At 49.7% G+C, this 24,376-nt stretch overlaps 1 protein-coding gene across 1 annotated transcript; it reads left to right on the forward strand.

Moving 5' to 3' along the window:
* Positions 1 to 530: 530 nt before the first annotated feature.
* SLC35F6 (solute carrier family 35 member F6) lies at positions 531 to 14,777 on the forward strand. The gene is made up of 6 exons (XM_053383850.1): positions 531 to 753; positions 8,240 to 8,315; positions 9,227 to 9,398; positions 10,600 to 10,812; positions 11,288 to 11,398; positions 12,768 to 14,777. Exons 1-6 carry the CDS (start codon positions 677 to 679, stop codon positions 13,235 to 13,237), a joined length of 1,119 nt encoding a protein of 372 aa, XP_053239825.1. The 5' UTR covers positions 531 to 676; the 3' UTR covers positions 13,238 to 14,777.
* The last annotated feature ends 9,599 nt before the right edge of the window (positions 14,778 to 24,376 follow it).

A 24,376-nucleotide genomic window follows, 5' to 3' on the forward strand; every position in this document is an offset into this window, starting at 1 on the left:
GCTCAAAGCATCACTCGGACCAAACAACACAGACTCCAATAATATTAATAATAATAATAATGCGATAAAACATCAAACATTAAAAATTTCCCTAAACAGGGCTGCCTTCAGATGTCTTCTAAAAGTAACCTGCAACCAAAGCTTACCATTCTAGAAAAGTACACATTGCTACATTTAAAATACATCAGGAGATAAACGAAGTCCATTATTAACTAAAAGCACTCATCCTGCGATAACGTTAACAGGACATAGCGCCCCGCTCTCGGCACCTCCGGGACCCGAGTAAAAATATTCATTTAAAGCGAGATTTTTTTTTTGCTGCATTAATAGAATAGCAGGAAGATAAACCCCGTTTGCATCCTGCAAAAATAGCAATTGCAAAAAGCAAAAATCAGAGTTTGCAAGTGTGTGCAGGGGGGGAGCTTGGAGGACTGACCCCCCCTCCCTTTTGCACGGTGATTGGCACCAGGGGGCGTTCCCCAGATTTGGGAGCCTCCCCCCTCCCTCCCCCAGCCCCCCGTCAGCTGACTGGCTGCGGTCATGTGACCTGCCTAGGAGGAAACGCGCCCGGGCTGTGGCTGAGCGAAGCAGCTGCTTTGGTGCCGGAGCTGCAAAGCGGATCCGGGGCGCTTTATTTCATTTTATTTCTGGAACAAATCTCTGCTGCGGAGCGAGGATGGCCTGGACCAAGTACCAGCTCTTCCTGGCCGGGCTGATGCTGGTCACCGGCTCCATCAATACCCTCTCGGCCAAGTAAGTCCGGTTCCCCCCTCCACTGCCTTCTCCTCCTCGTGGGGTGTTCCAGATGGCCTCTGGGGGTCCCTTCCAAGTCGGGGGATGCTGGGGCAAGGGGATTGGGGAAGGAAGAGGTCGGGGGGGGGTCTTGTTGCAGTTTTTTTTGTTTTTTTTGAATTTCCATTTTATTATTACAGTGGTACCTCGGGTTACATAGAATCATAGAATCCTAGAGTTGGAAGAGACCACAAGGGCCATCGAGTCCAACCCCCTGCCAAGCAGGAAGCACCATCAGAGCACTCCTGACATATGGTTGTCAAGCCTCTGCTTAAAGACCTCCAAAGAAGGAGACTCCACCACACTCCTTGGCAGCAAATTCCACTGTCAAACAGCTCTTACTGTCAGGAAGTTCTTCCTAATGTTTAGGTGGAATCTTCTTTCTTGCAGTTTGGATCCATTGCTACGTGTCCGCTTCTCTGGAGCAGCAGAAAACAACCTTTCTCCCTCCTCTATGTGACATCCTTTTCTATATTTGAACATGGCTATCACATCACTCCTTAACCTCCTCTTCTCCAGGCTAAACATGCCCAGCTCCCTTAGCCGTTCCTCATAAGGCATCGTTTCCAGGCCTTTGACCATTTTGGTTGCCCTCCTCTACGCTTTAGGTTACATACGCTTCAGGTTACAGACTCCGCAGACCCAGAAATAGTGCTTCAGGTTAAGAACTTTGCTTCAGGATGAGAACAGAAATCGTGCTCCGGTGGTGCGGCGGCAGCAGGAGCCCCATTAGCTAAAGTGGTGCTTCAGGTTAAGAACGGACCTCCAGAACAAATTAAGTACTTGACCCGCGGTACCACTGTATTAATAATAATAATAATTTATTATTTATACCCCACCCATCTGGCTGGGTCCCCCCAGCCACTCAGCCTGCCATAGGAAACCCGCTAGCAGGATTTGAACACAAGACCCCCCTCCTGTGGTTTCTAGCGACTGGCGTTCAGAAGCGATGCTGCGTCTGACTGCGGAGGGCAGAGCAGAGCCATCCTGACTGGCAGCCGCCAATTGCTGCCCTCTCCTCCATGAATTTGCCCGGTCCCCTTTGAAAGCTGTCCAAGTTGGTGCTTTGTTTGAAAAGGGCTCCATTGTCCGTTTCACATGGTTGACTTAACTTCTAAGAATATAAGAAGAGCCTGAGGCATCATTGCGCTGACGCATCTTGTCACAGAATCACAAAATTGTAGAGTTGGAAGCGACCCCCAAGGATAATAATAATAATAATAATAATAATAATAATATTTTATTTATATCCCGCCCTCCCCAGCCGAAGCCGGGCTAACAACAATAAAAGTAACACAGCATTCTAAAATCAGTTCATTCTAAAATCAATTCAAAATCAAATTAATGGCAACCATTGGGCTAGAGTTCTGTGAGGATTGCCAAAGGAGGGGGTCAGACTGCCTTGGCCAAAGGCCTGGTGGAACAGCTCTGTCTTGCAGGCCCTGCGGAAAGATGTCAAGTCCCGCAGGGCCCTAGTCTCTTGGGAAAGAGCGTTCCATCAGATCGGGGCCACAGCCAAAAAGGCCCTGGCTCTGGTTGAGACCAGCCTAACCTCCCTGTGGCCTGGGATCTCCAAGATGTTTTTGTTTGCAGAGCGTAAGGTCCTCCATGGGACATACCAGAAGAGGCGGTCCCGTAGGTACGAGGTCCTAGGATCATCCAGCCCAGCCCACAGTGGCCAGCCAGGTGAACCTGTGAAGAGCCACCTGGAACCTCTCGCTTCCACTTTTTACCAGTTGCGGAAACCCTCTAGGAACGCAGAATTGCTCTCATGCTTGAATCCTGCTTGCCGGTTCCCCACAGGCCCCTTGGCTTGATCCAGTAGCCTCTTCCGGTTCTCAAAGTGGCCAATCAGATGTCGCAAAGGGAAGGCCGCAATCAGGATTCGAACTCAAGAGCCCTCTCCCTCCTGGGTTTTCCAGCCCCTGGGATTCAGAAGCATCGCTGCCTCTGAGTGCCATCCTGGCTAGGAGCCACTCCTCCATGAATTTTCCTGATTGAGGTTGGTTCTCCTCACTACCTCCTGTGGCAATGAGTTCCATAGGTAAACAATGTTAAGAAGCCCTTTCTCTTCGCTGCCACGAATCTTCCGACTTTCAGCTTCTTCTTTTATATAGATAGATAGATAGATAGATAGATAGATGATAGATATAAAATTTTATTAGTTTTTTAACATATCATTTTCAACAGCAATTAAACATACTTTTACATCTTATTCAATTTTTTTGACTTCCATCGGTCCTGTCTGAAAATTTTCCAATCTAATCTCTTAGTATGCATTTCTTATCTTCCCAATTACATTTCAAACTCATAACCAATATCTCTATCTTTTTCTACTTTGTAATGCTTCGTATATTTCTCCTTACAAAACTTCTTATAGTTCTACTAGCGTAATTTATTGATTACAGTTGCTCTTCAAATAATTCATATACTTCTTCCAATCTCCTGTAAATCTCTGGTCCCGCAGGTTTCGAATCCTTCCTGTCATTTTGTCCAATTCTGTGTAGTCCATTAATTTTGTCTGCCATTCTTCTATCGTCAGAATTTCTTCTTGCTTCCATTTCTGGGCTAACAATACTCTTGCCGCTGTTGTTGCATATAAGAACAGTCTATTAACGTCTTGGCCTATAATACCAAGTAAAAATGTTTCTGGTTTTTTTAAGAATGTATATTTCAACATCTTTTTCATCTCGTTATATATCATTTCCCAGAAGTTCTTTACTTTCTTACATTCCCACCACATATGATAAAATGTTCCTTGACTTTCAGCTTCACTCAATGTGCTAGGAGAGAGGGAGAATTTGTGAATTTGTCCAATCTGCTTTTGAAGCCATCCAAGTTGATGGTCCTCACTGCCTCCTGTGGCAGGGAGTTCCACAGTTTAACTACGCTCTGCTGTATGAAATCTAAAGGCAGCCATCTGAGCAGCAGCAGCAGCAGCGTCATTGTCTTTTTAGCTAAGCCAGCAGAATGTGGACCTTTCCTGACGGTGCATCTTTCGCTCGCTTACTCAGCTCCTGATTTTGCAAGAAGCAGCCCCCAGGGACACAAAGCTTACTCATTGCTTTGGTCTGGAGGGAGGGGCAAGAAACCCAGAACGCCACAGGTTTCGAAACCCCTGCAGCCGTACGAACGCCGTCTCTGTGTTCACAAGGACTAGGGGTGGAGAGGCAAAGTCCAGACACCATGGGAGGCAGGAGGAATGAAGCCCCATAGTCCCAGTGCCGGATTTATGTATAAGCTAAACAAGCTCTAGCTTAGGGCCCCGCTCTCTTGGGGACCCAAAAAATAATTAAAGGGGGGAACTGGATGTACATTTGCAAAATTTGTTGTTGTTTAGTTGTTTAGTCATATTCGACTCTTCGTGACCCATGGACCAGAGCACGCCAGGCACTCCTGTCTTCCACTGCCTCCCACAGTTTGGTCAATCTCATGCTGGTAGCTTCGAGAACACTGTCCCACCATCTCGTCCTCTGTCGTCCCCTTCTCCTTGGGCCCTCCATCTTTCCCAACATCAGGGTCTTTTCCAGGGAGTCTTCTCTTCTCATGAGGTGGCCAAAGTCTTGGAGCCTCAGGTTCAGGATCTGTCCTTCCAGTGAGCACTCAGGGCTGATTTCCTTAAGAATGGATAGGCTTGATCTTCTTGCAGTCCATGGGACTCTCCAGAGTCTCCTCCAGCACCAGAATTCAAAAGCATCTATCCTTCAGCGACCAGCCTTCTTGATGGTCCAGCTCTCACTTCCATACATCACTACGGGGGAAACCATAGCTTTAACTATACGGACCTTTGTTGGCAAGGTGATGTCTCTGCTTTTTAAGATGCTGTCGTCCCCTTCTCCTTCTGCCCTCCATCTTTCCCAACATCAGGGTCTTTTCCAGGGAGTCTTCTCTTCTCATGAGGTGGCCAAAGTATTGGAGCCTCAGCTTCAGGATCTGTCCTTCCAGTGAGCACTCAGGGCTGATTTCCTTCAGAATGGAGAGGTTTGATCTTCTTGCAGTCCATGGGACTCTCAAGAGTCTCCTCCAGCACCAGAATTCAAAAGCATCCATTCTTCGGCGATCAGCCTTCTTGATGGTCCAGCTCTCACTTCCATACATCACTACGGGGAAAACCATAGCTTTAACTATACGGACCTTTGTTGGCAAGGTGATGGCTCTACTTTTTAAGATGCTGTCTAGGTTTGTCATTGCTTTTCACCCAAGAAGCAGGCGTCTTTTAATTTCGTGGCTGCTGTCACCATCTGCAGTGACCATGGAGCCCAAGAAAGTATCTCATATTCCAAAATATAAGATAAAAAGCAAATGAAATAAAACCTACATACAGCAACAGTGTTTTGTGTTGTGTGTGGACCTGTTAGGTCCATAAATTACCGTATAGCATATACAGTACACCAGGGGTTGGCAAGGTCCGTGAGCTGGATTGCGCACGCACATGGGTGCCCGCGCCTGCGATTTCCAGCATCTGCGCAGACAGGATTTTAGGTGCTGCACTGCGCTGGTTTAGCGCAGCGCGCAGGGACTCGTTGAGCAGGCAGCTCAGTTTGGGGGCGGTTCAGGGGCCGGTTAAACGACTCCTGTGGGCCGCTTTGTGGATTTAACCTCAGGATTTAACCTCCTTCCGTCGGGCCTGTAAGACAGAGCTATTCCGCCTGGCCTTTAATTTGAATTAGCCTGATCTTTCTATTCCCCTTCTCTTCCCTTCCCCTCCCCTTTTATGAAGATCACACGCTCTGAGACCCCACAGCTAATTCTCCCCTGGCCTCCTCGCTGGCCCAAGTAGGACCAATTCAACCAGCTAGCCCTGGGGATTATCTAATTGATTTTTGATTTTTATTGTTATTCATGTTTTTGTACCGTATTTTATACTGCTTTTAGAATTAAGTGGTTTAAAGTGTTTTAGATTTGTTGTTAGCCGCCCTGAGCCTGGTTTTTGAACCGGGAAGGGCGGGGTATAAATAAAAATTTATTATTATTATTATTATTATTATTATTATTATCGCCCATGGGCCTTAGGTTGCCTACCCCTGCAGTAGATCCTCGGGTAATGTAAACTTCGGGTTGCAAAAGCGGCAAACCCGGAAGTATATTTCCGAGTTTTGCCACTCACGCATGCGCAGAAGCGTTTTTCCGTGCCACGCACGTGCGCGGAAGCGGCACCTTCAGTTGCAGAAACTTAGGGATACCGCCAGACCTCCGGAACGGATCCTGTCTATAACTAGAGGTACCACTGTATTCAACACAAAAAAACAGCGACCATTTGTTGTTGGCAAAGGACAGCTGGACATATAAAGAGCCCCATTACCTTCAGTAGCTGAGGGCCTCATCCAACCTAAATCCAGCCCTGCACCCTCCCCAAATCAGCCCTCAGCAAGCTAGTTACCCAGCAGTTGTTTGGGATGGCATTGGCTCCATAGAGGAAGAACGCAGAATCATAGAACTGTTGGAAGGGACCCAGGGGTCATCCATCCCAACCCCGTGCAATCTCGAATTCAGCATCCGTGAGCCATGTTCTTACAGCTTAGGAACTGCTGTGCGCTTTCCCTGAGAGACGTCTCCAGCAGCCTTGCAACGCGGAGGATCTTCTTGCCTTGCATTTCTGGCAGAGATGATTGGCAGGGCAGACATCTGATCTGCGGCAGACTCTGCCCTCTTTGTTATATCCAGGTCTCCGGTTCCAGGAACCTGGCAGGCGCCTGGCGTGACGTCAGCCGACAGATGCCCCTGCCTTTGCTCCTCGGCTCGGGGGCAAGTCCAGGCACGGAACGAGGAGCCGGCACAGAAACAATTCCTTTCCAGGACACAGAAATGTGCTTCATACTGAGTCAGACCGTTGCTCCAGCTAGCTCAATTCTGCCTGCACTGAGAGGCAGTGGTTCCCCGGGTTTCTCAGGCATTTGCTTCTCCCAGCCCTATTTGGAAATAATAATAATAATAATAATAATAATAATAATAATAATAATAATAATAGATTTGTACCCGCCCATCTGGCTGGGTTTCCCCAGCTACTCTGGGCGGCTTCCACAGAGACCAAAAATACACTAAGATGTCACACGTTAAAAACTTCCCTGAACAGGGCTGCCTTAAGATGTCTTTTGAATGTCAGGTAGTTGTTGTTCTCTTTGACATTTTGCTGGGAGGGCGTTCCACAGGGCGGGCGCCACCACCGAAAAGGCCCTCTGCCTGGTTCCCTGTAACTTGGCTTCTCGCAGTGAGGGAACCGCCAGAAGGCCCTTGGAGCTGGACCTCAGTGTCCGGGCAGAACGATGGGGGTGGAGACGCTCCTTCAGGTATCCTGGCCAGGATTTGAACCTGCTCTAACACCAAACCAACTTGCTCTATCCCCGAACCATCTTAGGCAAAGGCAAAGCAATGGCCTACGCGACCATCGGCTCGGGATTCTTCAGTTGCAATTTCTGCTTTTCAGGGGGTTGGACTAGATGACCCCTGGGACCCCGTCCCACTGGGTTCCATACCTGGGAGGCCTCCAGGTACCCTGCTGCTGTTAGGAACCAGCCTTCCCTAACTTGGTGCCCTCCAAACGTTTTGGACTTGTCTGCACAGTTTCCTTGCTGAAACTCTCCCATGTATTCTGTTTTGGACAGACCTGCCTGGTATACAGCTTGATACTCTAAAATTAATTGATTTTTAAGAAGGTAAGAACAAACTGACCTAAAAAAAAAATTCAAAAGGCAGCATTTAAAAATATGCATTCTAAAATACTATGGCAAGGATTATGAGGTTTTCAAGGTACTGAAATCTGTGTGAGACCCCAGATTCCATTTTTGGGGGGTGGGCCTCGGCCCAGTATACCTGAAGGAGCGTCTCCACCCCCATCGTTCTGCCTGGACACTGAGGTCCAGCGCCGAGGGTCTTCTGGCAGTTCCCTCCCTGCAAGAAGCCAAGTTACAGGGAACCAGGCAGAGGGCCTTCTCGGTGGTGGCACCCGCCCTGTGGAATGCCCTGCCACCAGATGTCAAAGAGAAAAACAACTACAGTGGACACTCGGTTTGCAAACATGATCCATGCGGGATGCACGTTCACAACCCGCGTCTGCACAGACGCGGGTTGTGATTCGGCGCTTATGCGCAAAGCATGATTTAGCGCTTCTGTGCATGTGTGACCGCCGAAACCCGGAAGTAACCCGTTCCAGTACTTCCGGGTTTCTGCTGTCCGCAACCTGAAAAAACACAACCTGAAGCGGCTGTAACCCGAGGTACGACTGTACCAGACTTTTAGAAGGCATCTGAAGGTAGCCCTGTTCAGGGAAGCTTTTAATGTTTGATGTTTTATCATGTTTTTAATATTCTGTTGGGAGCTGCCGAAAGTGGCTGGGGAAACTCAGCCAGGTGGGCAGGGTATAAATAGTAAATGATGATGATGATGATGATGATGGAAGCCCAAGGAGGTGCATGTTGGGGGTTCTAACCAATGCCCCTCTTCTTTTCAGGTGGGCAGACAGGCTGAGTGCGCGAGGATGCAACGCCACAAGCGAAGAGCACAACTTCCAGCATCCCTTCCTCCAGGTACTGCCAGAGGGACTCTACCTGCTTCCACGTGCGCATGTCCAGATGCTGAAAATCCATTCTGCGCAGGCGCGATTATCGGCATCTGGGCATGTGCAGAAGCAATTTCCAGCACCGCAGACATGCGCAGACGCAATTTCCGGCGTCACGTTGCAGCAGACTGGCCCACGGATGATCTGCCATGGCCGGTAAACCTTGCTGACCCCTGCTCTTGGTCATGGGTAGGGAAACTAAGGCCCAGGGGCCGGATCTGGCCCAATCACCTTCTCAATCCAGCCCGTGGACGGTCCGGGAATCAGCGTCTTTTTACATGAGTAGAATGTGTCCTTTTATTACAAATGCATCTCTGGGTTATTTGTGGGACCTGCCTGCTATTTTTACATGAGTAAAATGTGTGCTTGTATTTAAAATGCGTTTCTGCATTATTTGTGGGGCATAGGAATTCGTTCATTTTTCCCTTCCGAAATACAGTGGTACCTCTGGATACAAACGGGATCCGTTCCGGAGCCCTGTTCGCATCCTGAAGTAAACATAAGACGTGACTGCGCGTGTGCGGGTCATGTTTCGCCGATTCCGCGCATGCGCATGACATCATTTTGCGCATCTGCGCATGCGCGAATGACGAAACCCAGAAGTAACGCACTCTGTTACTTCTGGGTCGCCGTGGAGCGCAACCCGAAAATATTCATCCCGAAGCTACTTCAACCCAAGGTTTGACTGTATAATCCGGCCCCCCACAAGGTCTGAGGGACAGTGGACCGGCCCCCTGCTAAAAAAGTTTGCTAAGCCCTGTCCTAGAAGCACATAGCTGCAGAATTGGAACCTACGCCCCTGGACTGTGGGAATGATGTTGCTGATCTGCTACTGGTCATGATCCAGAAAGCTCACAGACCCCCTTTCTTGCCTCCTAGGCCGTGGGCATGTTCCTGGGGGAGTTCTCCTGCTTGGCTGTCTTCTACCTCCTGCTCTGCCATGACCGCAGGAGGCCAGAGCCCAGCATGGACCCCCCTCAGTCCTACAACCCTCTCCTTTTCCTGGCTCCAGCCCTGTGCGACATGACAGGGACTAGCCTCATGTATGTGGGTAAGTGATGCTTGGCGGTTGCTTTCTCCTCTGCGAAAACTTGGGGGTGTGGAGAGCCCTGGGGGGAACATCTCTTGCACAAACTCATATTTTTCGATGAAAGAAGGAGCAGAAACGCTTGCAATACGTCTCTTGATATTTGGAGTATTTACTTGGTAAGGAAGTGTAAAACCAGCCAGTCCTGACGCTGTTCTTTCCTTGCTAAGCAAACATAAGCTCTGCAGATCTTTAAAGTTAATAGAAGGCCCAGTAAAAACGAAGGGTCTTTTGGAGGGGGGTGGGACACACAGATGTTGCTGCAGCAATTTAAAAACTAGGGGGTCAGCATCTGGTGGGAGGGCATTCCGCAGGGCAGGCACCACCACCAAGAAGGCCCTCTGCCTGGTTCCCTGTAACCTCACTTCTCGCAGCGAGGGAACCGCCAGAAGGCCCTCAGCGCTGGACCCTGGCCTCCGAGGTGGAGACACTCCTTCAGGTATACTGGCCGCTTAGGGCTTTAAAGGTCAGCACCAACACTTTGAATTGTGCTCAGAAACGTACTGGGAGCCAGTGTAGGTCTTTCAAGACTGGTGTTATATGGTCCCGGCAGCTGCTCCCAGTCACCAGTCTAGCTGCCACATTCTGGATTAGTTGTAGTTTCTGGGTCACCTTTAAAGGTAGCCCCACGTAGAGCGCATTGCAGTAGTCCAAGCAGGAGATAACCAGAGCATGCACCACTCTGGCGAGACAGTCTGTAGGCAGGGAGGGTCTCATCCTGCATACCAGATGGAGCTGGTAGACAGCTGCCCTGGACACAGAATTGACCTGTGCCTCCATGGACAGCTGTGAGTCCAAAATGACTCCCAGGCTGTGCACCTGGTCCTTCAGGGGCACAGTTACCCCAAGTTACAGGGAACCAGGCAGAGGGCCTTCTTGGTGGTGGCACCCTCCCACCAGATGTCAAAGAGAACAACAACTACCAAACCTAATTATTAAATTATTTAATAATAATAATAAATCAGGACCAGGGAGTCCCCCACACCTGCCCACCCTGTCCCCCCAAAACAGTACTTCTGTCTTGTCAGGATTCAACCTCAATCTGTTAGCCGCCATCCAGCCTCCAAAACAATCCAGAGCATGCTCTTCCCGTGTGTGTGTGTCTGGTACTAAATTTCCCTCCTTGAATTATTTCCTCCTCTGCCCCTCTTTTCCCTGCTTCCAGCTCTGAACATGACCAGCGCTTCCAGCTTCCAGATGCTTCGAGGGGCCGTGATCATCTTCACCGGCCTTCTCTCGGTGGCCTTCCTTGGACAGAAGCTGGTGCTCAGCCAGTGGCTGGGCATCCTGATCACCATCGTGGGACTGGTGGTGGTCGGCTTGGCAGACCTGATGAGCAACGGAGACCACGAGCACAAGCTCAGCGAGGTCATCACAGGTACGGCAGGGACAGCCAAAGGGGAGTCCCCAGGAGGACGACTCTGCTGGCCTCCTGCAGCACTCCTTTTCTTCGGGGTCCTTGCTTCTCTCTCCCGCTCCTGATTCTGTCCTTCTCAGATTGGTGGGTACCAACAGAACTTCACATCTTATACAATATTTTTTGGACTTCCATCATCACTTTACAAAACTTCTTGCAGACTGACTAGTGTAAATCTGTCCATCACAATTACTTTTCAAATAGTCTGTAAATTTCCTCCAGTCTTCCGGCAAATCTCTGGTCCCGCGGGTTTCGAATCCAGGGTCAAATAAATTCATCTCCTCCACAGTTGGGGGCTACCTTGGCTATATAATTTGCTCTGATTTTCCTAGCGGCAGTCGCAAAGAGTGCTACACACCAGGTCACATACTTATCTGTGTCTGCGAGGGTTAGGGGGCTTTCAGGACTGCCCAGACTCCCCTTTTCTCTCCTGCAGGGGACCTTCTGATCATCATGGCCCAAGTGATTGTCGCCATCCAAATGGTGCTGGAACAGAAATTTGTCTACAAGCACAACGTCCACCCCTTGCAGGCTGTGGGCACGGAAGGTGAGCAAGCAAGCAGGCACTGGGGGAGCGGATTGGGGGCTTCGTCTTTTATTTCTAGGACTTCTCTCCCTTCTCCATCATTCTGCCCGGACACTGAGGTCCAGCGCTGAGGGCCTTCTGGCAGTTCCCTTACTGTGAGAAGCCAAGTTACAGGGAACCAGGCAGAGGGCCTTCTTGGTGGTGGCACCCGCCCTGTGGAACGCCCTCCCATCAGATGTCAAAGAGAAAAATAACTACCAGTCACACAGTCAATTATTCGGTAGCTGAACTGGGTTCCACACAGTAACAAAAACAAAACAAATAAAGCCGCAAAAACAAATACGCAAAATAAATTGCAAAAACAGACAGACCTCAGAGTAACACTCAAAACGGAAGTGTGGCACTCAAATGGGAGCACATTCAGCTTCTGAAAAAAGTTGGCAAACCAAAACACTTACAGTGGATGCTCGGGTTGCGGACGTGATCCATGCGGGATGCACGTTCGCAACCCGCAGCGGTGCGTTTGCACACACACGGGTTGCAATTCGGCACTTCTGCACATGCGCAAAGCGCGATTTAGCACTTCTGCGCATGTGTGACCCCCGGAAGTAACCCGTTTTGGTACTTCCAGGTTTCGGCAGCTCCATAACCCGAAAAAATGCAGCCTGAAGCATCTGTAGCCCAGGGTATGATTGTACTTCCGGATTTGCAGTGTTTGGGTTCCAAGTTGTTTGAGTACCAAAGCGTTTGAGAACCAAGGTACCACTGTTCTGCCTATGCCATTCATTACTGGCTACATGCAGATTATTCATTAGCCACCCTCTCCCAATGCCTCATTTTCCCAAAACTATGTCCAACATCAAAGAAGATCCCCAGCACTATCACTTCCTCCTAACTAAATAATAATAATGATGATAATAATAATTTATTATTTATATCCCGCCCATGTGGCTGAGTTTCCCCAGCCACTCTGGGTGGCTCCCAATCAAGTGTTAAAAACAATACAGCACTAAATATTAAAAACTTCCCTAAACAGGGCTGCCTTCAGATGCCTTTTAAAGATAAGCTAGCTGCTTATTTCCTTGACATCTGAAGGGAGGGCATTCCACAGGGCAGGCACCACTACCGAGAAGGCCCTCTGGCTGGTTCCCTGTAACCTTGCAATGAGGGAACCGCCAGAAGGCCCTCGGAGCTGGATGATTAGGATATTAAAGGCTGTTCTTAGCCATCAAAGAACTTAACAAGAGACAGGGAAGGAACAGAGGCAGGAAGGATAACCGCGTCAGATCACTAACTCCTCGAAATACAATTCATTTTCCGGATAGATCGCCCATACAGTGGGAGGGTCCACGTCCTCCTTTCTGAGCACCTCTTTCTCCTCCCTGCTCAGGGTTTTTCGGCTTCCTCATCCTCTCCCTCCTGCTGGTGCCCATGTACTTCATCCCAGCGGGCAGTTTCGGGAGCGGACCGCGCCGCGTCCTGGAGGACGCCCTGGACGCCTTCTGCCAAATCGGCCGGGCGCCGCTCATCGCCGTGGCGCTGCTGGGCAACATCAGCAGCATTGCCTTCTTCAACTTTGCCGGCATCAGCGTCACCAAGGAGATCAGCGCCACCACCAGGATGGTGCTGGACAGCCTGCGCACCGTGGTCATCTGGGCCGTCAGCCTGGCTGTGGGCTGGGAGGTCTTCCATGCCCTCCAGATCCTGGGGTTCTTCATCCTCCTGCTGGGCGCCGCCATCTACAACGGCCTACACCAGCCCCTGCTGGCACGGCTGCCCTGGAGGAGGGCGGCGGATGCAGATGCGGATAGGGAGGGCCTCTTGGCCGCGGATGGAGCGTCCATCAACGGAGACAGCTGACCGCCAAGCAGCACCCTTGTCTGCTCCAGAGCTTGGCCAGACCTCTGCTGGGTGGGCTGGCTAGCTTCTCCGGCTGGAGCACGAGACTGGTTTGGGGGTCTGCGTTGCCGTGAAATTTCGAGGCGTTGCTCTGCCACCTGGCTCCTTGAGCAACTGCCAAGGAGGTGCCCTCTGCTTTTGCTTGACCACATCTCTCATCGTCCCTGGCCATGATGGGAGCTGGAGCTCCAACGTGAGCTTGACATTGCCTGCTTTAAGCAATTGGTTGATGGTTTCCTATCGCTGGCTGGTAGGCCTTCAGAAATTGGCCTGTGAGGCATCTCTGGGCAGCTCGACTCCCAGACTGGATGGGCTTGCTTTGTGGGGACCCCTAACACCACCTTCCGGGACTTTCCCCCAACTTCCTTCACCCAAAGGTGATAAGGGAGGCCATTGCCGTGAGGTTTCCCAACAACCCTTTCCAGGAAGGAATTCCCTCTTTCCGTCCCTTCTGCTAAACAAAATATTTCTACTTGCTCTCATCCCCGCCCAAAAGGATGCCCAGAGTGGTACACATGCCCAGAGTCCAGAACTCTCCTCCGCACTATTTCCCAGAATCCCCTCTGATGCAGCAACAAAGTCTAACCTCCCCCAGGTGGCCGCCTCCAAGGTGTTTTCGACAGCAGCACCATCTGGGCTGTGGCAGATGGAAGTTGTCACCCCAAACATCTCGAAAGGGGGTCCCAGGCTGATGGAAGTCTGCTCTAACTTGGCAGTTCGATGTTGTTTTTCCCCACTGGGTCTGTTCCAAACCTCCCCAAGAAAAGCAAATGAGCGTCTTTTTCTTAGGCCTCCCCTGTTTCTATCACACTTGGGGTTCTGCTGGAGGCGGCGCCCCAGATCGGGTCCCTTGAGGCTGGAGTTCAAATCAGTGGCATGGGAATCACTTCACAACCCTCACACCAGTGGCACTGGGCGCAGTTGTGGGTGACCTGAGAGTCCGTCGCCCTGTGGCACGGCGGGTCTCTGGGCCTTGCCTATCAGATCAGCTTTGGGCTGCCAAAATTACTGGGGGAACCCACTGATAGGGGCTCCTTCCCCGACGGATCACGTAGCTGCGATTGGGAGCTGTGGGGAAGGGAACACCCCAGGAATGCCCCCACGTATGACGCTGCTGCTGCCTTGTCCACTTTTGGGGTTGTTTACAACAGTGTCTCTGCTTCTTCCTAAGGCTGGAGCTGAGTGACGGGGATCGAAGGGATCCTCGATGCTCCCTTAGCATACTCAAGAGGAGGCAGCACCCCTGTTCCTTCATCCCTCATGTGACGGATTATTCCCCCTCGTTCCAAGCATTTGGAGGGGGGCCAGAGAGCTCACTCCTCAACCCTCTCCTGATTCTGTTCGGAGCCTGCGAAATGTGTTGCCCCCCAGCTATCGCGAGTCCTGGGACCTCTTAATTTCCCACTGCTAGCAAGGTGAAGGCGAGAGCTAAAGTCTTGCCCAGTTGTAGGGGACTTAAGAGGGCTCTCTGGTGCCATTTTGGGGTCCGGTCGTATGGAGGGCATCCAAGCCACGAACACAGCTGGTCTAAGCTGCGCAGCCAGGATCCGTCTCCCCGACAAAATTCTCAGATGCTGAGCAGACCCACTTCGGTGCTATGGTGGATGAGAGGGAGGGATGGGCTTGTCTTTGCCTTGGGACTATGAACAAGAATGCATTTATTCACCAATAAAAACTGTCTGATCGTAAGGCTGTTTCTAAAAAAACAAGACTGACTGAACCTCTTTTTTTTAACATGTGGGCTTTTGATGGCATGTATGAGCCCAGGGTTCTCTTTGGGGGTTGGGACAAGGGGGGGTGGCAAGATTAAAAGGTTCTTTAATTCCTCCTCACTTTCTGCCATCAAGGTTGTGTCATCTGCATATCTGAGGTTGTTGATATTTTTTCTGGCGATCTTAATTCCGGCTTGGGATTCATCCAGCCCAGCCTTTCGCATGATGAATTCTGCACATAAGTTAAATAAGCAGGGAGACAATATACAGCCTTGTCATACTCCTTTCCCAATTTTGAACCAATCAGTTGTTCCATATCCAGTTCTAATTGGAGTGGCTTGTCAGTTCCTGCTCCAGGTGGATCATGTTTGGTCAAAACTCTCCACTATGACCTGTCCATCTTGGGTGGCCCTGCACAGCAGAGCTGATAGCTTATCTGAGTTATTCAAGCCCCTTCGCCACAGCAAGGCAGTGATCCAGGAAGGGCTTTAAAATTATAATACATTATAAAAAATTTACTTTATATACTTATTTATAAGACTTCAGTTATCCCCAGGGTAAAAAAAGGGGGGGCGCACATTATCTACCTGGCCCAGGGCCTCTGCCTGGCGCTGCAAGGTCCTGCTCCCAGGCACCAGAATTTATCCAAGGCGCAAAGCCAGCAAAGTAAGGGGAAGGATGGATCTATGGGGCGAGTGACCTCTAGGGGGCGGCGAAAGAGACCAGCTGCGGCGGATCTTCCTCCGCGGGACTTTCGCTTTCCTTTTCCGCGGTGCGCGCAGCTGTCGGGAACCGTGCGCGCTCAAGGCCGTGGAGAGGGGCGAGGGCTTCCACCCGGGGGATCCCAGCACCCCAAATCCCGGGGGGGTCCCAGCCTGGGAGAAGCCGGCTTCCAATTCCCCCTGCAGCGCGTTCCGCAGGTCAACTCCTCGGACTTTGGCCGGCCAGAGGAGAGATCCAGCCCGGAGGGCGCGGCTCTTTCCGGAGATCGGGGCCCTGGGCGCTGCGAAGCAGACAGGGTCGGGGATCGACTGAGCGCAGGATCCAACCCCACCGGGTTATGTCCGGGAGGCAGGGAGACCGGAGCAAGGCAGAGGAGCTCCCCCGGCAAGCATCCTCTAGCCAGGTGAGATGGAGGGAGGCGAGGGATGGGCGAGGCACTCTGCACATGCTCGGCGGCGGCGGCATCAGGAGAGACGCCTCTCCTCCCGTGCAGGGAGCCCCACCCAATGCAGAAATTTGGGGAAGGCAAAGCTTCCTTTGCTGGTGACGGGACCCGGGGTAAGGGGGCGCGTTCCTGAACCAGAGCAAAGTTCGCACCCCCTTCTTGGGAATTGAAAGAGGCTAGAAAGAAAGGTAGCCGTGTTGGTCTGCCATAGTCAAAACAAAACAAAATAATTTTTTTCTCCTTCTAGTAGCACCTTAAAGACCAACTAAGTTAGTTCTTGGTATGAGCTTTCGTGTGCATGCACACTTCTTCAGATACACACGAAAGCTTATACCAAGAACTAACTTAGTTGGTCTTTAAGGTGCTACTAGAAGGAGAAAAAAGAAGAAGAAAAAAAAAAATTTGTTTAGAAAGAAAGTGAAAGGGAGCCGCTCGCTTAGCGGGGGGTGTGGGGGTGTCTCAGGTAAGGGGGGCGGGGGGCACCTCACCCACCTTGCAGGGCTGTCGTGGACATAAAATGGGGAGAACCATTTCGGCCCCAGCATCACATGCCTTAAGTTGGGACATGGGTGGCACTGTGGGTTAAACCACAGAGCCTAGAGCTTGCCAATCAGGAGGTCAGCGGTTTGAATCCCCGCCACGGGGTGAGCTCCTGTTGCTCGGTCCCTGCTCCTGCACGTCAAAGTGCAAGTAGATAAATAGGTCCCGCTCCAGCGGGAAGGTAAACGGCATTTCCGTGCGCTGCTCTGGTTCGCCAGAAGCGGCTTAGTCATGCTGGCCACATGACCCAGAAGCTGTACGCTGGCTCCCTCGGCCAGTAAAGCGAGATGAGCGCCGCATCCCCAGAGTCGGCCACGACTGGACCTAACGGTCAGGGGCCCCTTTACCTTTACCTATCACACGCCTTAAAACCTGGGCCAAAATGGGATGGTTACAGAAGATATGTTCAAAAATACAATAATAGTTTTGACTCTGTGCTAGCATTCGAGTGATAAAAGAACTAAAAGGAGGCGGACAACAAGTAAGGATTTATTATGTCTTCAGAATGCATTGGAAAATTTGTATAGAAAGGTTTATTGTTCTGCGCACATTCGATTGTAAGATAAAATATACGCAAAGGGACTTGACAGGAAGTCAAAGTTGAAGAAAAGATTTTGGAAGATAAAAGAGGGGAAAATATTTACTTTCATTCTTATCATTTTGGGTGTGTGGGTGTCTGCACATATGTGTGTTTTTGTATGGAATGTTTGGGAGGAAATAAGATAGTAAATAACAAACTAAATATTGATGTATGTAATTTTTATTTCTTAATTATATTTAGTGGTAGTATGGTTGTATTGTTTTTTGTAACATAAAATCATTCAATAAAAATTATTAAAAAAATAAAAATAAAACCTGGGCCAAAATCTAGGGGGTGCCAGGAATCATAGTTTTGCAAGCTCCCCACCTTGAAAACCTGCACCCCTCTTTCCAGCCAGCCCCCCCAAAAAAAGTACAGGGATGGAGCCTGCCTAGCATCAATTGGCAGGGAGTTCCAAAGTGCAGGTGCTGTCCCGGAAAAGTAATCTCTGCTTCAGAGTGGAAAAACCCGGGTTCAAGATCCCGGCTTGGCCACAAACCTCCCATCTGACCTGGAGCCTGTCCCTAGGCCGCTGCTTGGCCTACCTCACAGGGCTATTGTTAGGAAATGGGGCTGGATTAAAGTTGCATTGTCATGGGTAGTGACTACAACCTTGATGGCAGAAAGTGAGGAGGAATTAAAGAACCTCTTAATGAGGGTGAAAGAGGAGAGCGCAAAATATGGTCTGAAGCTCAACATCAAAAAAACAAAGATCATGGCCACTGGTCCCATCACCTCCTGGCAAATAGAAGGGGAAGAAATGGAGGCAGTGAGAGATTTTACTTTCTTGGGCTCCATGATCACTGCAGATGGTGACAGCAGCCACGAAATTAAAAGACGCCTGCTTCTTGGGAGAAAAGCAATGACAAACGTAGACAGCATCTTATAAAGCAGAGACATCACCTTGCCAACAAAGGTCCGTATAGTTAAAGCTCTGGTTTTCCCAGTAGTGATGTATGGAAGTGAGAGCTGGACCATCAAGAAGGCTGATCGCCGAAGAATGGATGCTTTTGAATTATGGTGCTGGAGGAGACTCTAGAGAGTCCTATGGACTGCAAGAAGATCAAACCTCTCCATTCTGAAAGAAATCAGCCCTGAGTGCTCACTGGAAGGACAGAGCGTGAAGCTGAGGCTCCAGTACTTTGGCCACCTCATGAGAAGAGAAGACTCCCTGGAAAAGACCCTGATGTTGGGAAAGATGGAGGGCGCAAGGAGAAGGGGACGACAGAGGACGAGATGGTGGGACAGTGTTGTCAAAGCTACCAGCATGAGTCTGACCAAACTGCAGGAGGCAGTAGAAGACAGGAGGGCCTGGCGTGCTCTGGTCCAGGTCACGAAGAGTCGGACATGACTAAATGACTAAACAACAACAACAAGGTAGTGGCTGGGAATCTGGGGTCCTGCTTGCAAGCTTCTACCCGTAGGGGCATCTGAGCAGTGGAATAAAAAAAAGTGAGGCTATATATATATATTCATAACTGCATATATAAACCACATGTCTGAAACCCCACAGAAAATGTCCTGAAACCATTTTGTCCCTCCCAAATTGACCTCAAACATTTCTCTGCAAGGTCGAAGGAAAATGGAAAAGCCTCCCCGTTGTCTTTTCCTTCACAAACCCTGTCTTAAGGGTATGTCTGTGTTTGAATCGGGTGAGCCTGTGACCTGACTCAGGAACTAAGTATTTGTCACTACAGAAGACTGGCCAGGCTCCCCAGGGTATCCAATCAAGTGGCCATTAACAGGTAACCTGCCAGACAGGAGATAAACAAGGCACTCAGATTTCTGTTGTAGACCGCCTTTTCTGTGATGTAGGTATGATGTTTCTGGGGGTGGTCTTGAACTCCAGGGCGGGCAATTTAAAATGTCTATATTGTTACGAAAAAGGAGCAATGCAGAAGCGAGCTCCAGGTGGCTGGAATGGTAAACAGGAAGCTGATGTTATGGGACTGAACCGTGGGAACCAGGGACAGTCTATTCAGTGCACTGAGCGCCGGATGTTAGAAGAAGAAGAAGAGAAGAGTTTGGATTTGATATCCCGCCTTTCACTCCCCTTCAGGAGTCTCAAAGCGGCTCACAACCTCCTTTCCCTTCCTCCCCCACAACAAACACTCTGTGAGGTGAGTGGGGCTGAGAGACTTCAGAGAAGTGTGACTGGCCCAAGGTCACCCAGCAGCTGCAGGTGGAGGAGCGGAGACGTGAACCCGGTTCACCAGATTATGAGTCCACTGCTCTTAACCACTACACCACGCTGGCTCTCAGAGTGGCACATGACCCTGTACTGGAAGTACATGGGTGGAGTTTTTCTCTCTCTGCAGTTAGGATGAGAGAGTACAGACATGTTTTCTCTGTACTGCTGGAAAGACAGGAATAAAAGTATGTAAATATATTTCTGTCTGTCTCTTTCCCCCCCCCCTGGCGATGGGAGGGGGAGGAATGGTGTGTTCTTCTTCACGTTGGGAAGAATCGCCGATTGGAGGCCTCCCTGGTCTTGCCGGGAGTCGCAGACAGGAGGTCAACAAGGATTCAAGCCGGGCACCTGGAGGGTGGCCAAATTCCTCTGAACTTCGCTGGCTCTGCTGGCTTGAATTCAACATATATAAGGGCAGGCACACCTTGTTTCTGGGACCTCCTCCTTTCCTGCATGTGAGGGGAGCACCCTGTTGCAACAGTTAATAAAGATTAGGCTTACTAGCTGCTTTGCTTCTCAATATTCTCTGGTTGGCCTCTGCTATTTTCCCCGACCGATGGAGAACCTGCAAAGGACTCTACAAGGGCTCTTGTGTCCCCCATAAGGGAATAAGGGCAGATTTCTGTTTATTATAGCAGACACTGTGGGAACAGGATGCTGTGCGACGTGGGCTCCCTGTGGCTCTTTAATCCACCTGCAGGGCTCATGTATGAGCAAGTTGAGACTCCTGCCTTGCAGGGGGTTGGACTAGATGACCACTGGGTTCCCTTTGACTCTCTTCCAAGGCAGCATTCCCAGTGCGTGGCTATTGTCTCCTTAGTGAGGCTGGTCTTCTCTCTTGCTTGCTTTATGTTCGTTCTGCTTTTAAGAGGCTTCTTCTCGTGTCTACAGCCTTCGAAATCGAACAGCCGCTATTATTCACCAATGGGAGGAACCTCAAGCCAGACGAAAACCAACCCTCCACAGTCAGAGGTGCAGGCAAGTCCTAAAATCAACGCCAGGAAACCCCGGGGCTGGTTTTAACTTCCAGGCACCCCCTCAATGGGGGTCTTTGTGCTGCTTCGTTGTCATGGATGCTTAAGTTGAGATTCCTGCCTTTTAGGGGTTTGGACTAGATGACCCGAGGGTCCCATCCAATGCTACGATTCTATTATTCCTCATTTCACTTGCCTCCTTGGAATCGCAGGATTGCAAAGTTGGAAGGGACCTCAAAGGGGCATCTAGTCCAGCCCCACTGCAATGCAGCAATGTCGTCATCATCATCATTTTTTCTTTGTATGCCGCCTTTCCAGAGTTAAAACAATGGTCAAGGCGGCTTACAAAATGAAAAGATTTACATAATTGCAAGCAAAGCAAAGTAGTCATAAAAATAAAACACTTTAAAAACTACATAGCCAAACTGAACAATTTCCACCTAAAAATAAAGATACAAAAAGTCAATATCAGTAACAACAGCAAAAACTCCCAACAAAATGTGAGAAGCTTTGCTGCTATTACAGGTCATTATTGCTATTATTACTCTGTTGTTGCATGTGGGGGAAACGAAGCCCAGGGCAGGAAGGCAGCTCCATCTGGTACACAGGATGAGACCCTCCCTGCCCACAGACTGTCTCGCCAGAATGGTGCATGCTCAGGTTATCTCCCGCTTGGACTACTGCAATGCGCTCTATGTGGGGCTACCTTTGAAAGTGACCTGGAAACTACAACTAATCCAGAATGCGGCAGCTAGACTGGTGACTGGGAACAGCCACTGAGACCATATAACACCGGTCAGAAAGACCTACATTGGCTCCCAGTACGTTTCCGAGCACAATTCAAAGTGTTGGTGCTGACCTTGAAAGCCCTAAACGGCCTCGGCCCAGTAGACCTGAAGGAGCGTCTCCACCCCCATCGTTCTGCCCGGACACTGAGGTCCAGCTCTGAGGGCCTTCTGGCGGTTCCCTCACTGCAAGAAGCCAAGTTACAGGGAACCAGGCAGAGAGCCTTCTCGGTCGTGGCACCCACCCTGTGGAACGCCACCAGATGTCAAAGAGAACAACAACTACCAGACTTTTAGACAGCATCTGAAGGCAGCCCTGTTTAGGGAAGCTTTTAATGTTTGATGCATTACTGTATTTTAATATTTTGTTGAAAGCTGCCCAGAGCGGCTGGGGAAGCCCAGCCAGATGGTTGGGGTATAAATTTATTATTATTATTATTATTATTATTATTATTATTATTATTATTATTTATTACCCGATGCAATAGTATAGTACAACCTGGCGCTCTCCCGGCATCTCACGCTATAACTCCCATCAGCCCTGGACAGCATGGCCGATGCTCATGGGTGATGAAGTTAAGCGATACCTGTTTGTGCTGTCTTTAAGGGGCACCCTCTGTGTTCGCAAGGTGTGGCAGAGAGCAGAAGTGGTTCACCGTCAAAGCGAACATCCAGTTGGGCAGAAAAAGGCTCTCTGGACTCAGAGCCACAGGCAAGTAACAGAGTCATCTTCTTAAGCTACTGATGGGAAGTTCATTAAGTTCATTTTTTCCAATATTGTGCTTTTATATCATTGCAATTTGCCATGGGAACCTCATGCCGAGGGGCAGGTGAGAAACCAATAAGATAGCAATGGTGATTATATTAATCATCAAAGATGGAGGGGTTGTTGCTGGCATCCGTCTCTGTATCGAGGGACAATGGAGTGTGCTTCCAGGTTGAGACTCAAGTTGAGACTCCTGCCTTGCAGGGGGCTGAACTAGATGACCACTGGGTTCCCTTCGATTCTCTTCCAAGGCAGCGTTCCCAGTGCGTGGCTATTGTCTCCTTAGTGAGTCTTCTCTCTTGCTTGCTTTATGTTCGTTCTGCTTTTAAGAGGCTTCTTCTCGTGTCTACAGCCTTCAAAATCGAACAGCCGCTATTATTCACCAATGGGAGGAACCTCAAGCCAGACGAAAACCAACCCTCCACAGTCAGAGGTGCAGGCAAGTCCTAAAATCAACGCCAGGAAACCCCGGGGCTGGTTTTAACTTCCAGGCACCCCCTCAATGGGGGTCTTTGGGCTGCTTCGTTGTCATGGATGCTTAAGTTGAGATTCCTGCCTTTTAGGGGTTTGGACTAGATGACCCGAGGGTCCCATCCAACGCTACGATTCTATTATTCCTCATGTCACTTGCCTCCTTGGAATCGCAGGATTGCAAAGTTGGAAGGGACCTCAAAGGGGCATCTAGTCCAGCCCCACTGCAATGCAGCAATGTCATCATCATCATCATTTTTTCTTTGTACGCCGCCTTTCCAGAGTTAAAACAATGGTCAAGGCAGCTTACAATATGAAAAGATTTACATAATTGCAAGCAAAGCAAAGTAGTCACAAAAATAAACAAAACACATTAAAAACTGCATAACCAAACTGAATAATTTCCACCTAAAAGTAAAGATACAAGAAGTCAGTATCAGTAACAACAGCAAAAACTCCCAACAAAATGTGAGAAGCTTTGCTGCTATTACAGGTCATTATTGCTATTATTACTCTGCTGTTGCATGTGGGGGAAACGAAGCCCAGGGCAGGAAGGCAGCTCCATCTGGTACACAGGATGAGACCCTCCCTGCCCACAGACTGTCTCGCCAGAATGGTGCATGCTCAGGTTATCTCCCGCTTGGACTACTGCAATGCGCTCTATGTGGGGCTACCTTTGAAAGTGACCTGGAAACTACAACTAATCCAGAATGCGGCAGCTAGACTGGTGACTGGGAGCAGCCACTGAGACCATATAACACCGGCCAGAAAGACCTACATTGGCTCCCAGTACGTTTCCGAGCACAATTCAAAGTGTTGGTGCTGACCTTGAAAGCCCTAAACGGCCTCGGCCCAGTAGACCTGAAGGAGCGTCTCCACCCCCATCGTTCTGCCCAGACACTGAGGTCCAGCTCTGAGGGCCTTCTGGTGGTTCCCTCACTGCGAGAAGCCAAGTTACAGGGAACCAGGCAGAGGGCCTTCTCGGTGGTGGCACCCACCCTGTGGAACGCCCTCCCATCAGATGTCAAAGAGAAAAACAACTACCAAACTTTTAGGAGACATCTGAAGACAGCCCTGTTTAGGGAAGCTTTTAATGTTTGATGCATTACTGTATTTTAATATTTTGTTGAAAGCTGCCCAGAGCGGCTGGGGAAGCCCAGCCAGATGGGTGGGGTATAAATTTATTATTATTATTATTATTATTATTATTATTATTATTATTATTATTACCCGATGCAATAGTATAGTACAACCTGGCGCTCTCCCGGCGTCTCACGCTATAACTCCCATCAGCCCTGGACAGCATGGCCGATGCTCATGGGTGATGAAGTTAAGCGATACCTGTTTGTGCTGTCTTTAAGGGGCACCCTCTGTGTTCGCAAGGTGAGGCAGAGAGCAGAAGTGGTCCACCGTCAAAGCGAACATCCAGTTGGGCAGAAAAAGGCTCTCTGGACTCAGAGCCGCAGGCAAGTAACAGAGTCATCTTCTTAAGCTACTGATGGGAAGTTCATTAAGTTCATTTTTTCCAATATTGTGCTTTTATATCATTGCAATTTGCCATGGGAACCTCGTGCCGAGGGGCAGGTGAGAAACCAATAAGGTAGCAATGGTGATTATATTAATCATCAAAGATGGAGGGTTGTTGCTGGCATCCATCTCTGTATCGAGGGACAATGGAGTGTGCTTCCAGGTTGAGACTCAAGTTGAGACTCCTGCCTTGCAGGGGGTTGGACTAGATGACCACTGGGTTCCCTTCGATTCTCTTCCAAGGCAGCATTCCCAGTGCGTGGCTATTGTCTCCTGAGTGAGGCTGGTCTTCTCTCTTGCTTGCTTTATGTTCGTTCTGCTTTTAAGAGGCTTCTTCTCGTGTCTACAGCCTTCGAAATCGAACAGCCGCTATTATTCATCAATGG

Source organism: Podarcis raffonei, chromosome 3, assembly GCF_027172205.1.
Source record: "Podarcis raffonei isolate rPodRaf1 chromosome 3, rPodRaf1.pri, whole genome shotgun sequence".
Lineage (NCBI taxonomy): Eukaryota > Metazoa > Chordata > Lepidosauria > Squamata > Lacertidae > Podarcis > Podarcis raffonei.

Coding starts and splice junctions, on each gene's coding strand:
- SLC35F6 (XM_053383850.1), top strand. CDS start 677: ATGGCCTGGACCAAGTACCAGCTCTTCCTGGCCGGGCTGATGCTGGTC. Junction 8,316..9,226: donor TCCAGCATCCCTTCCTCCAG/GTACTGCCAGAG, acceptor CTTGCCTCCTAG/GCCGTGGGCATGTTCCTGGG. Junction 10,813..11,287: donor GCTCAGCGAGGTCATCACAG/GTACGGCAGGGA, acceptor TCTCTCCTGCAG/GGGACCTTCTGATCATCATG.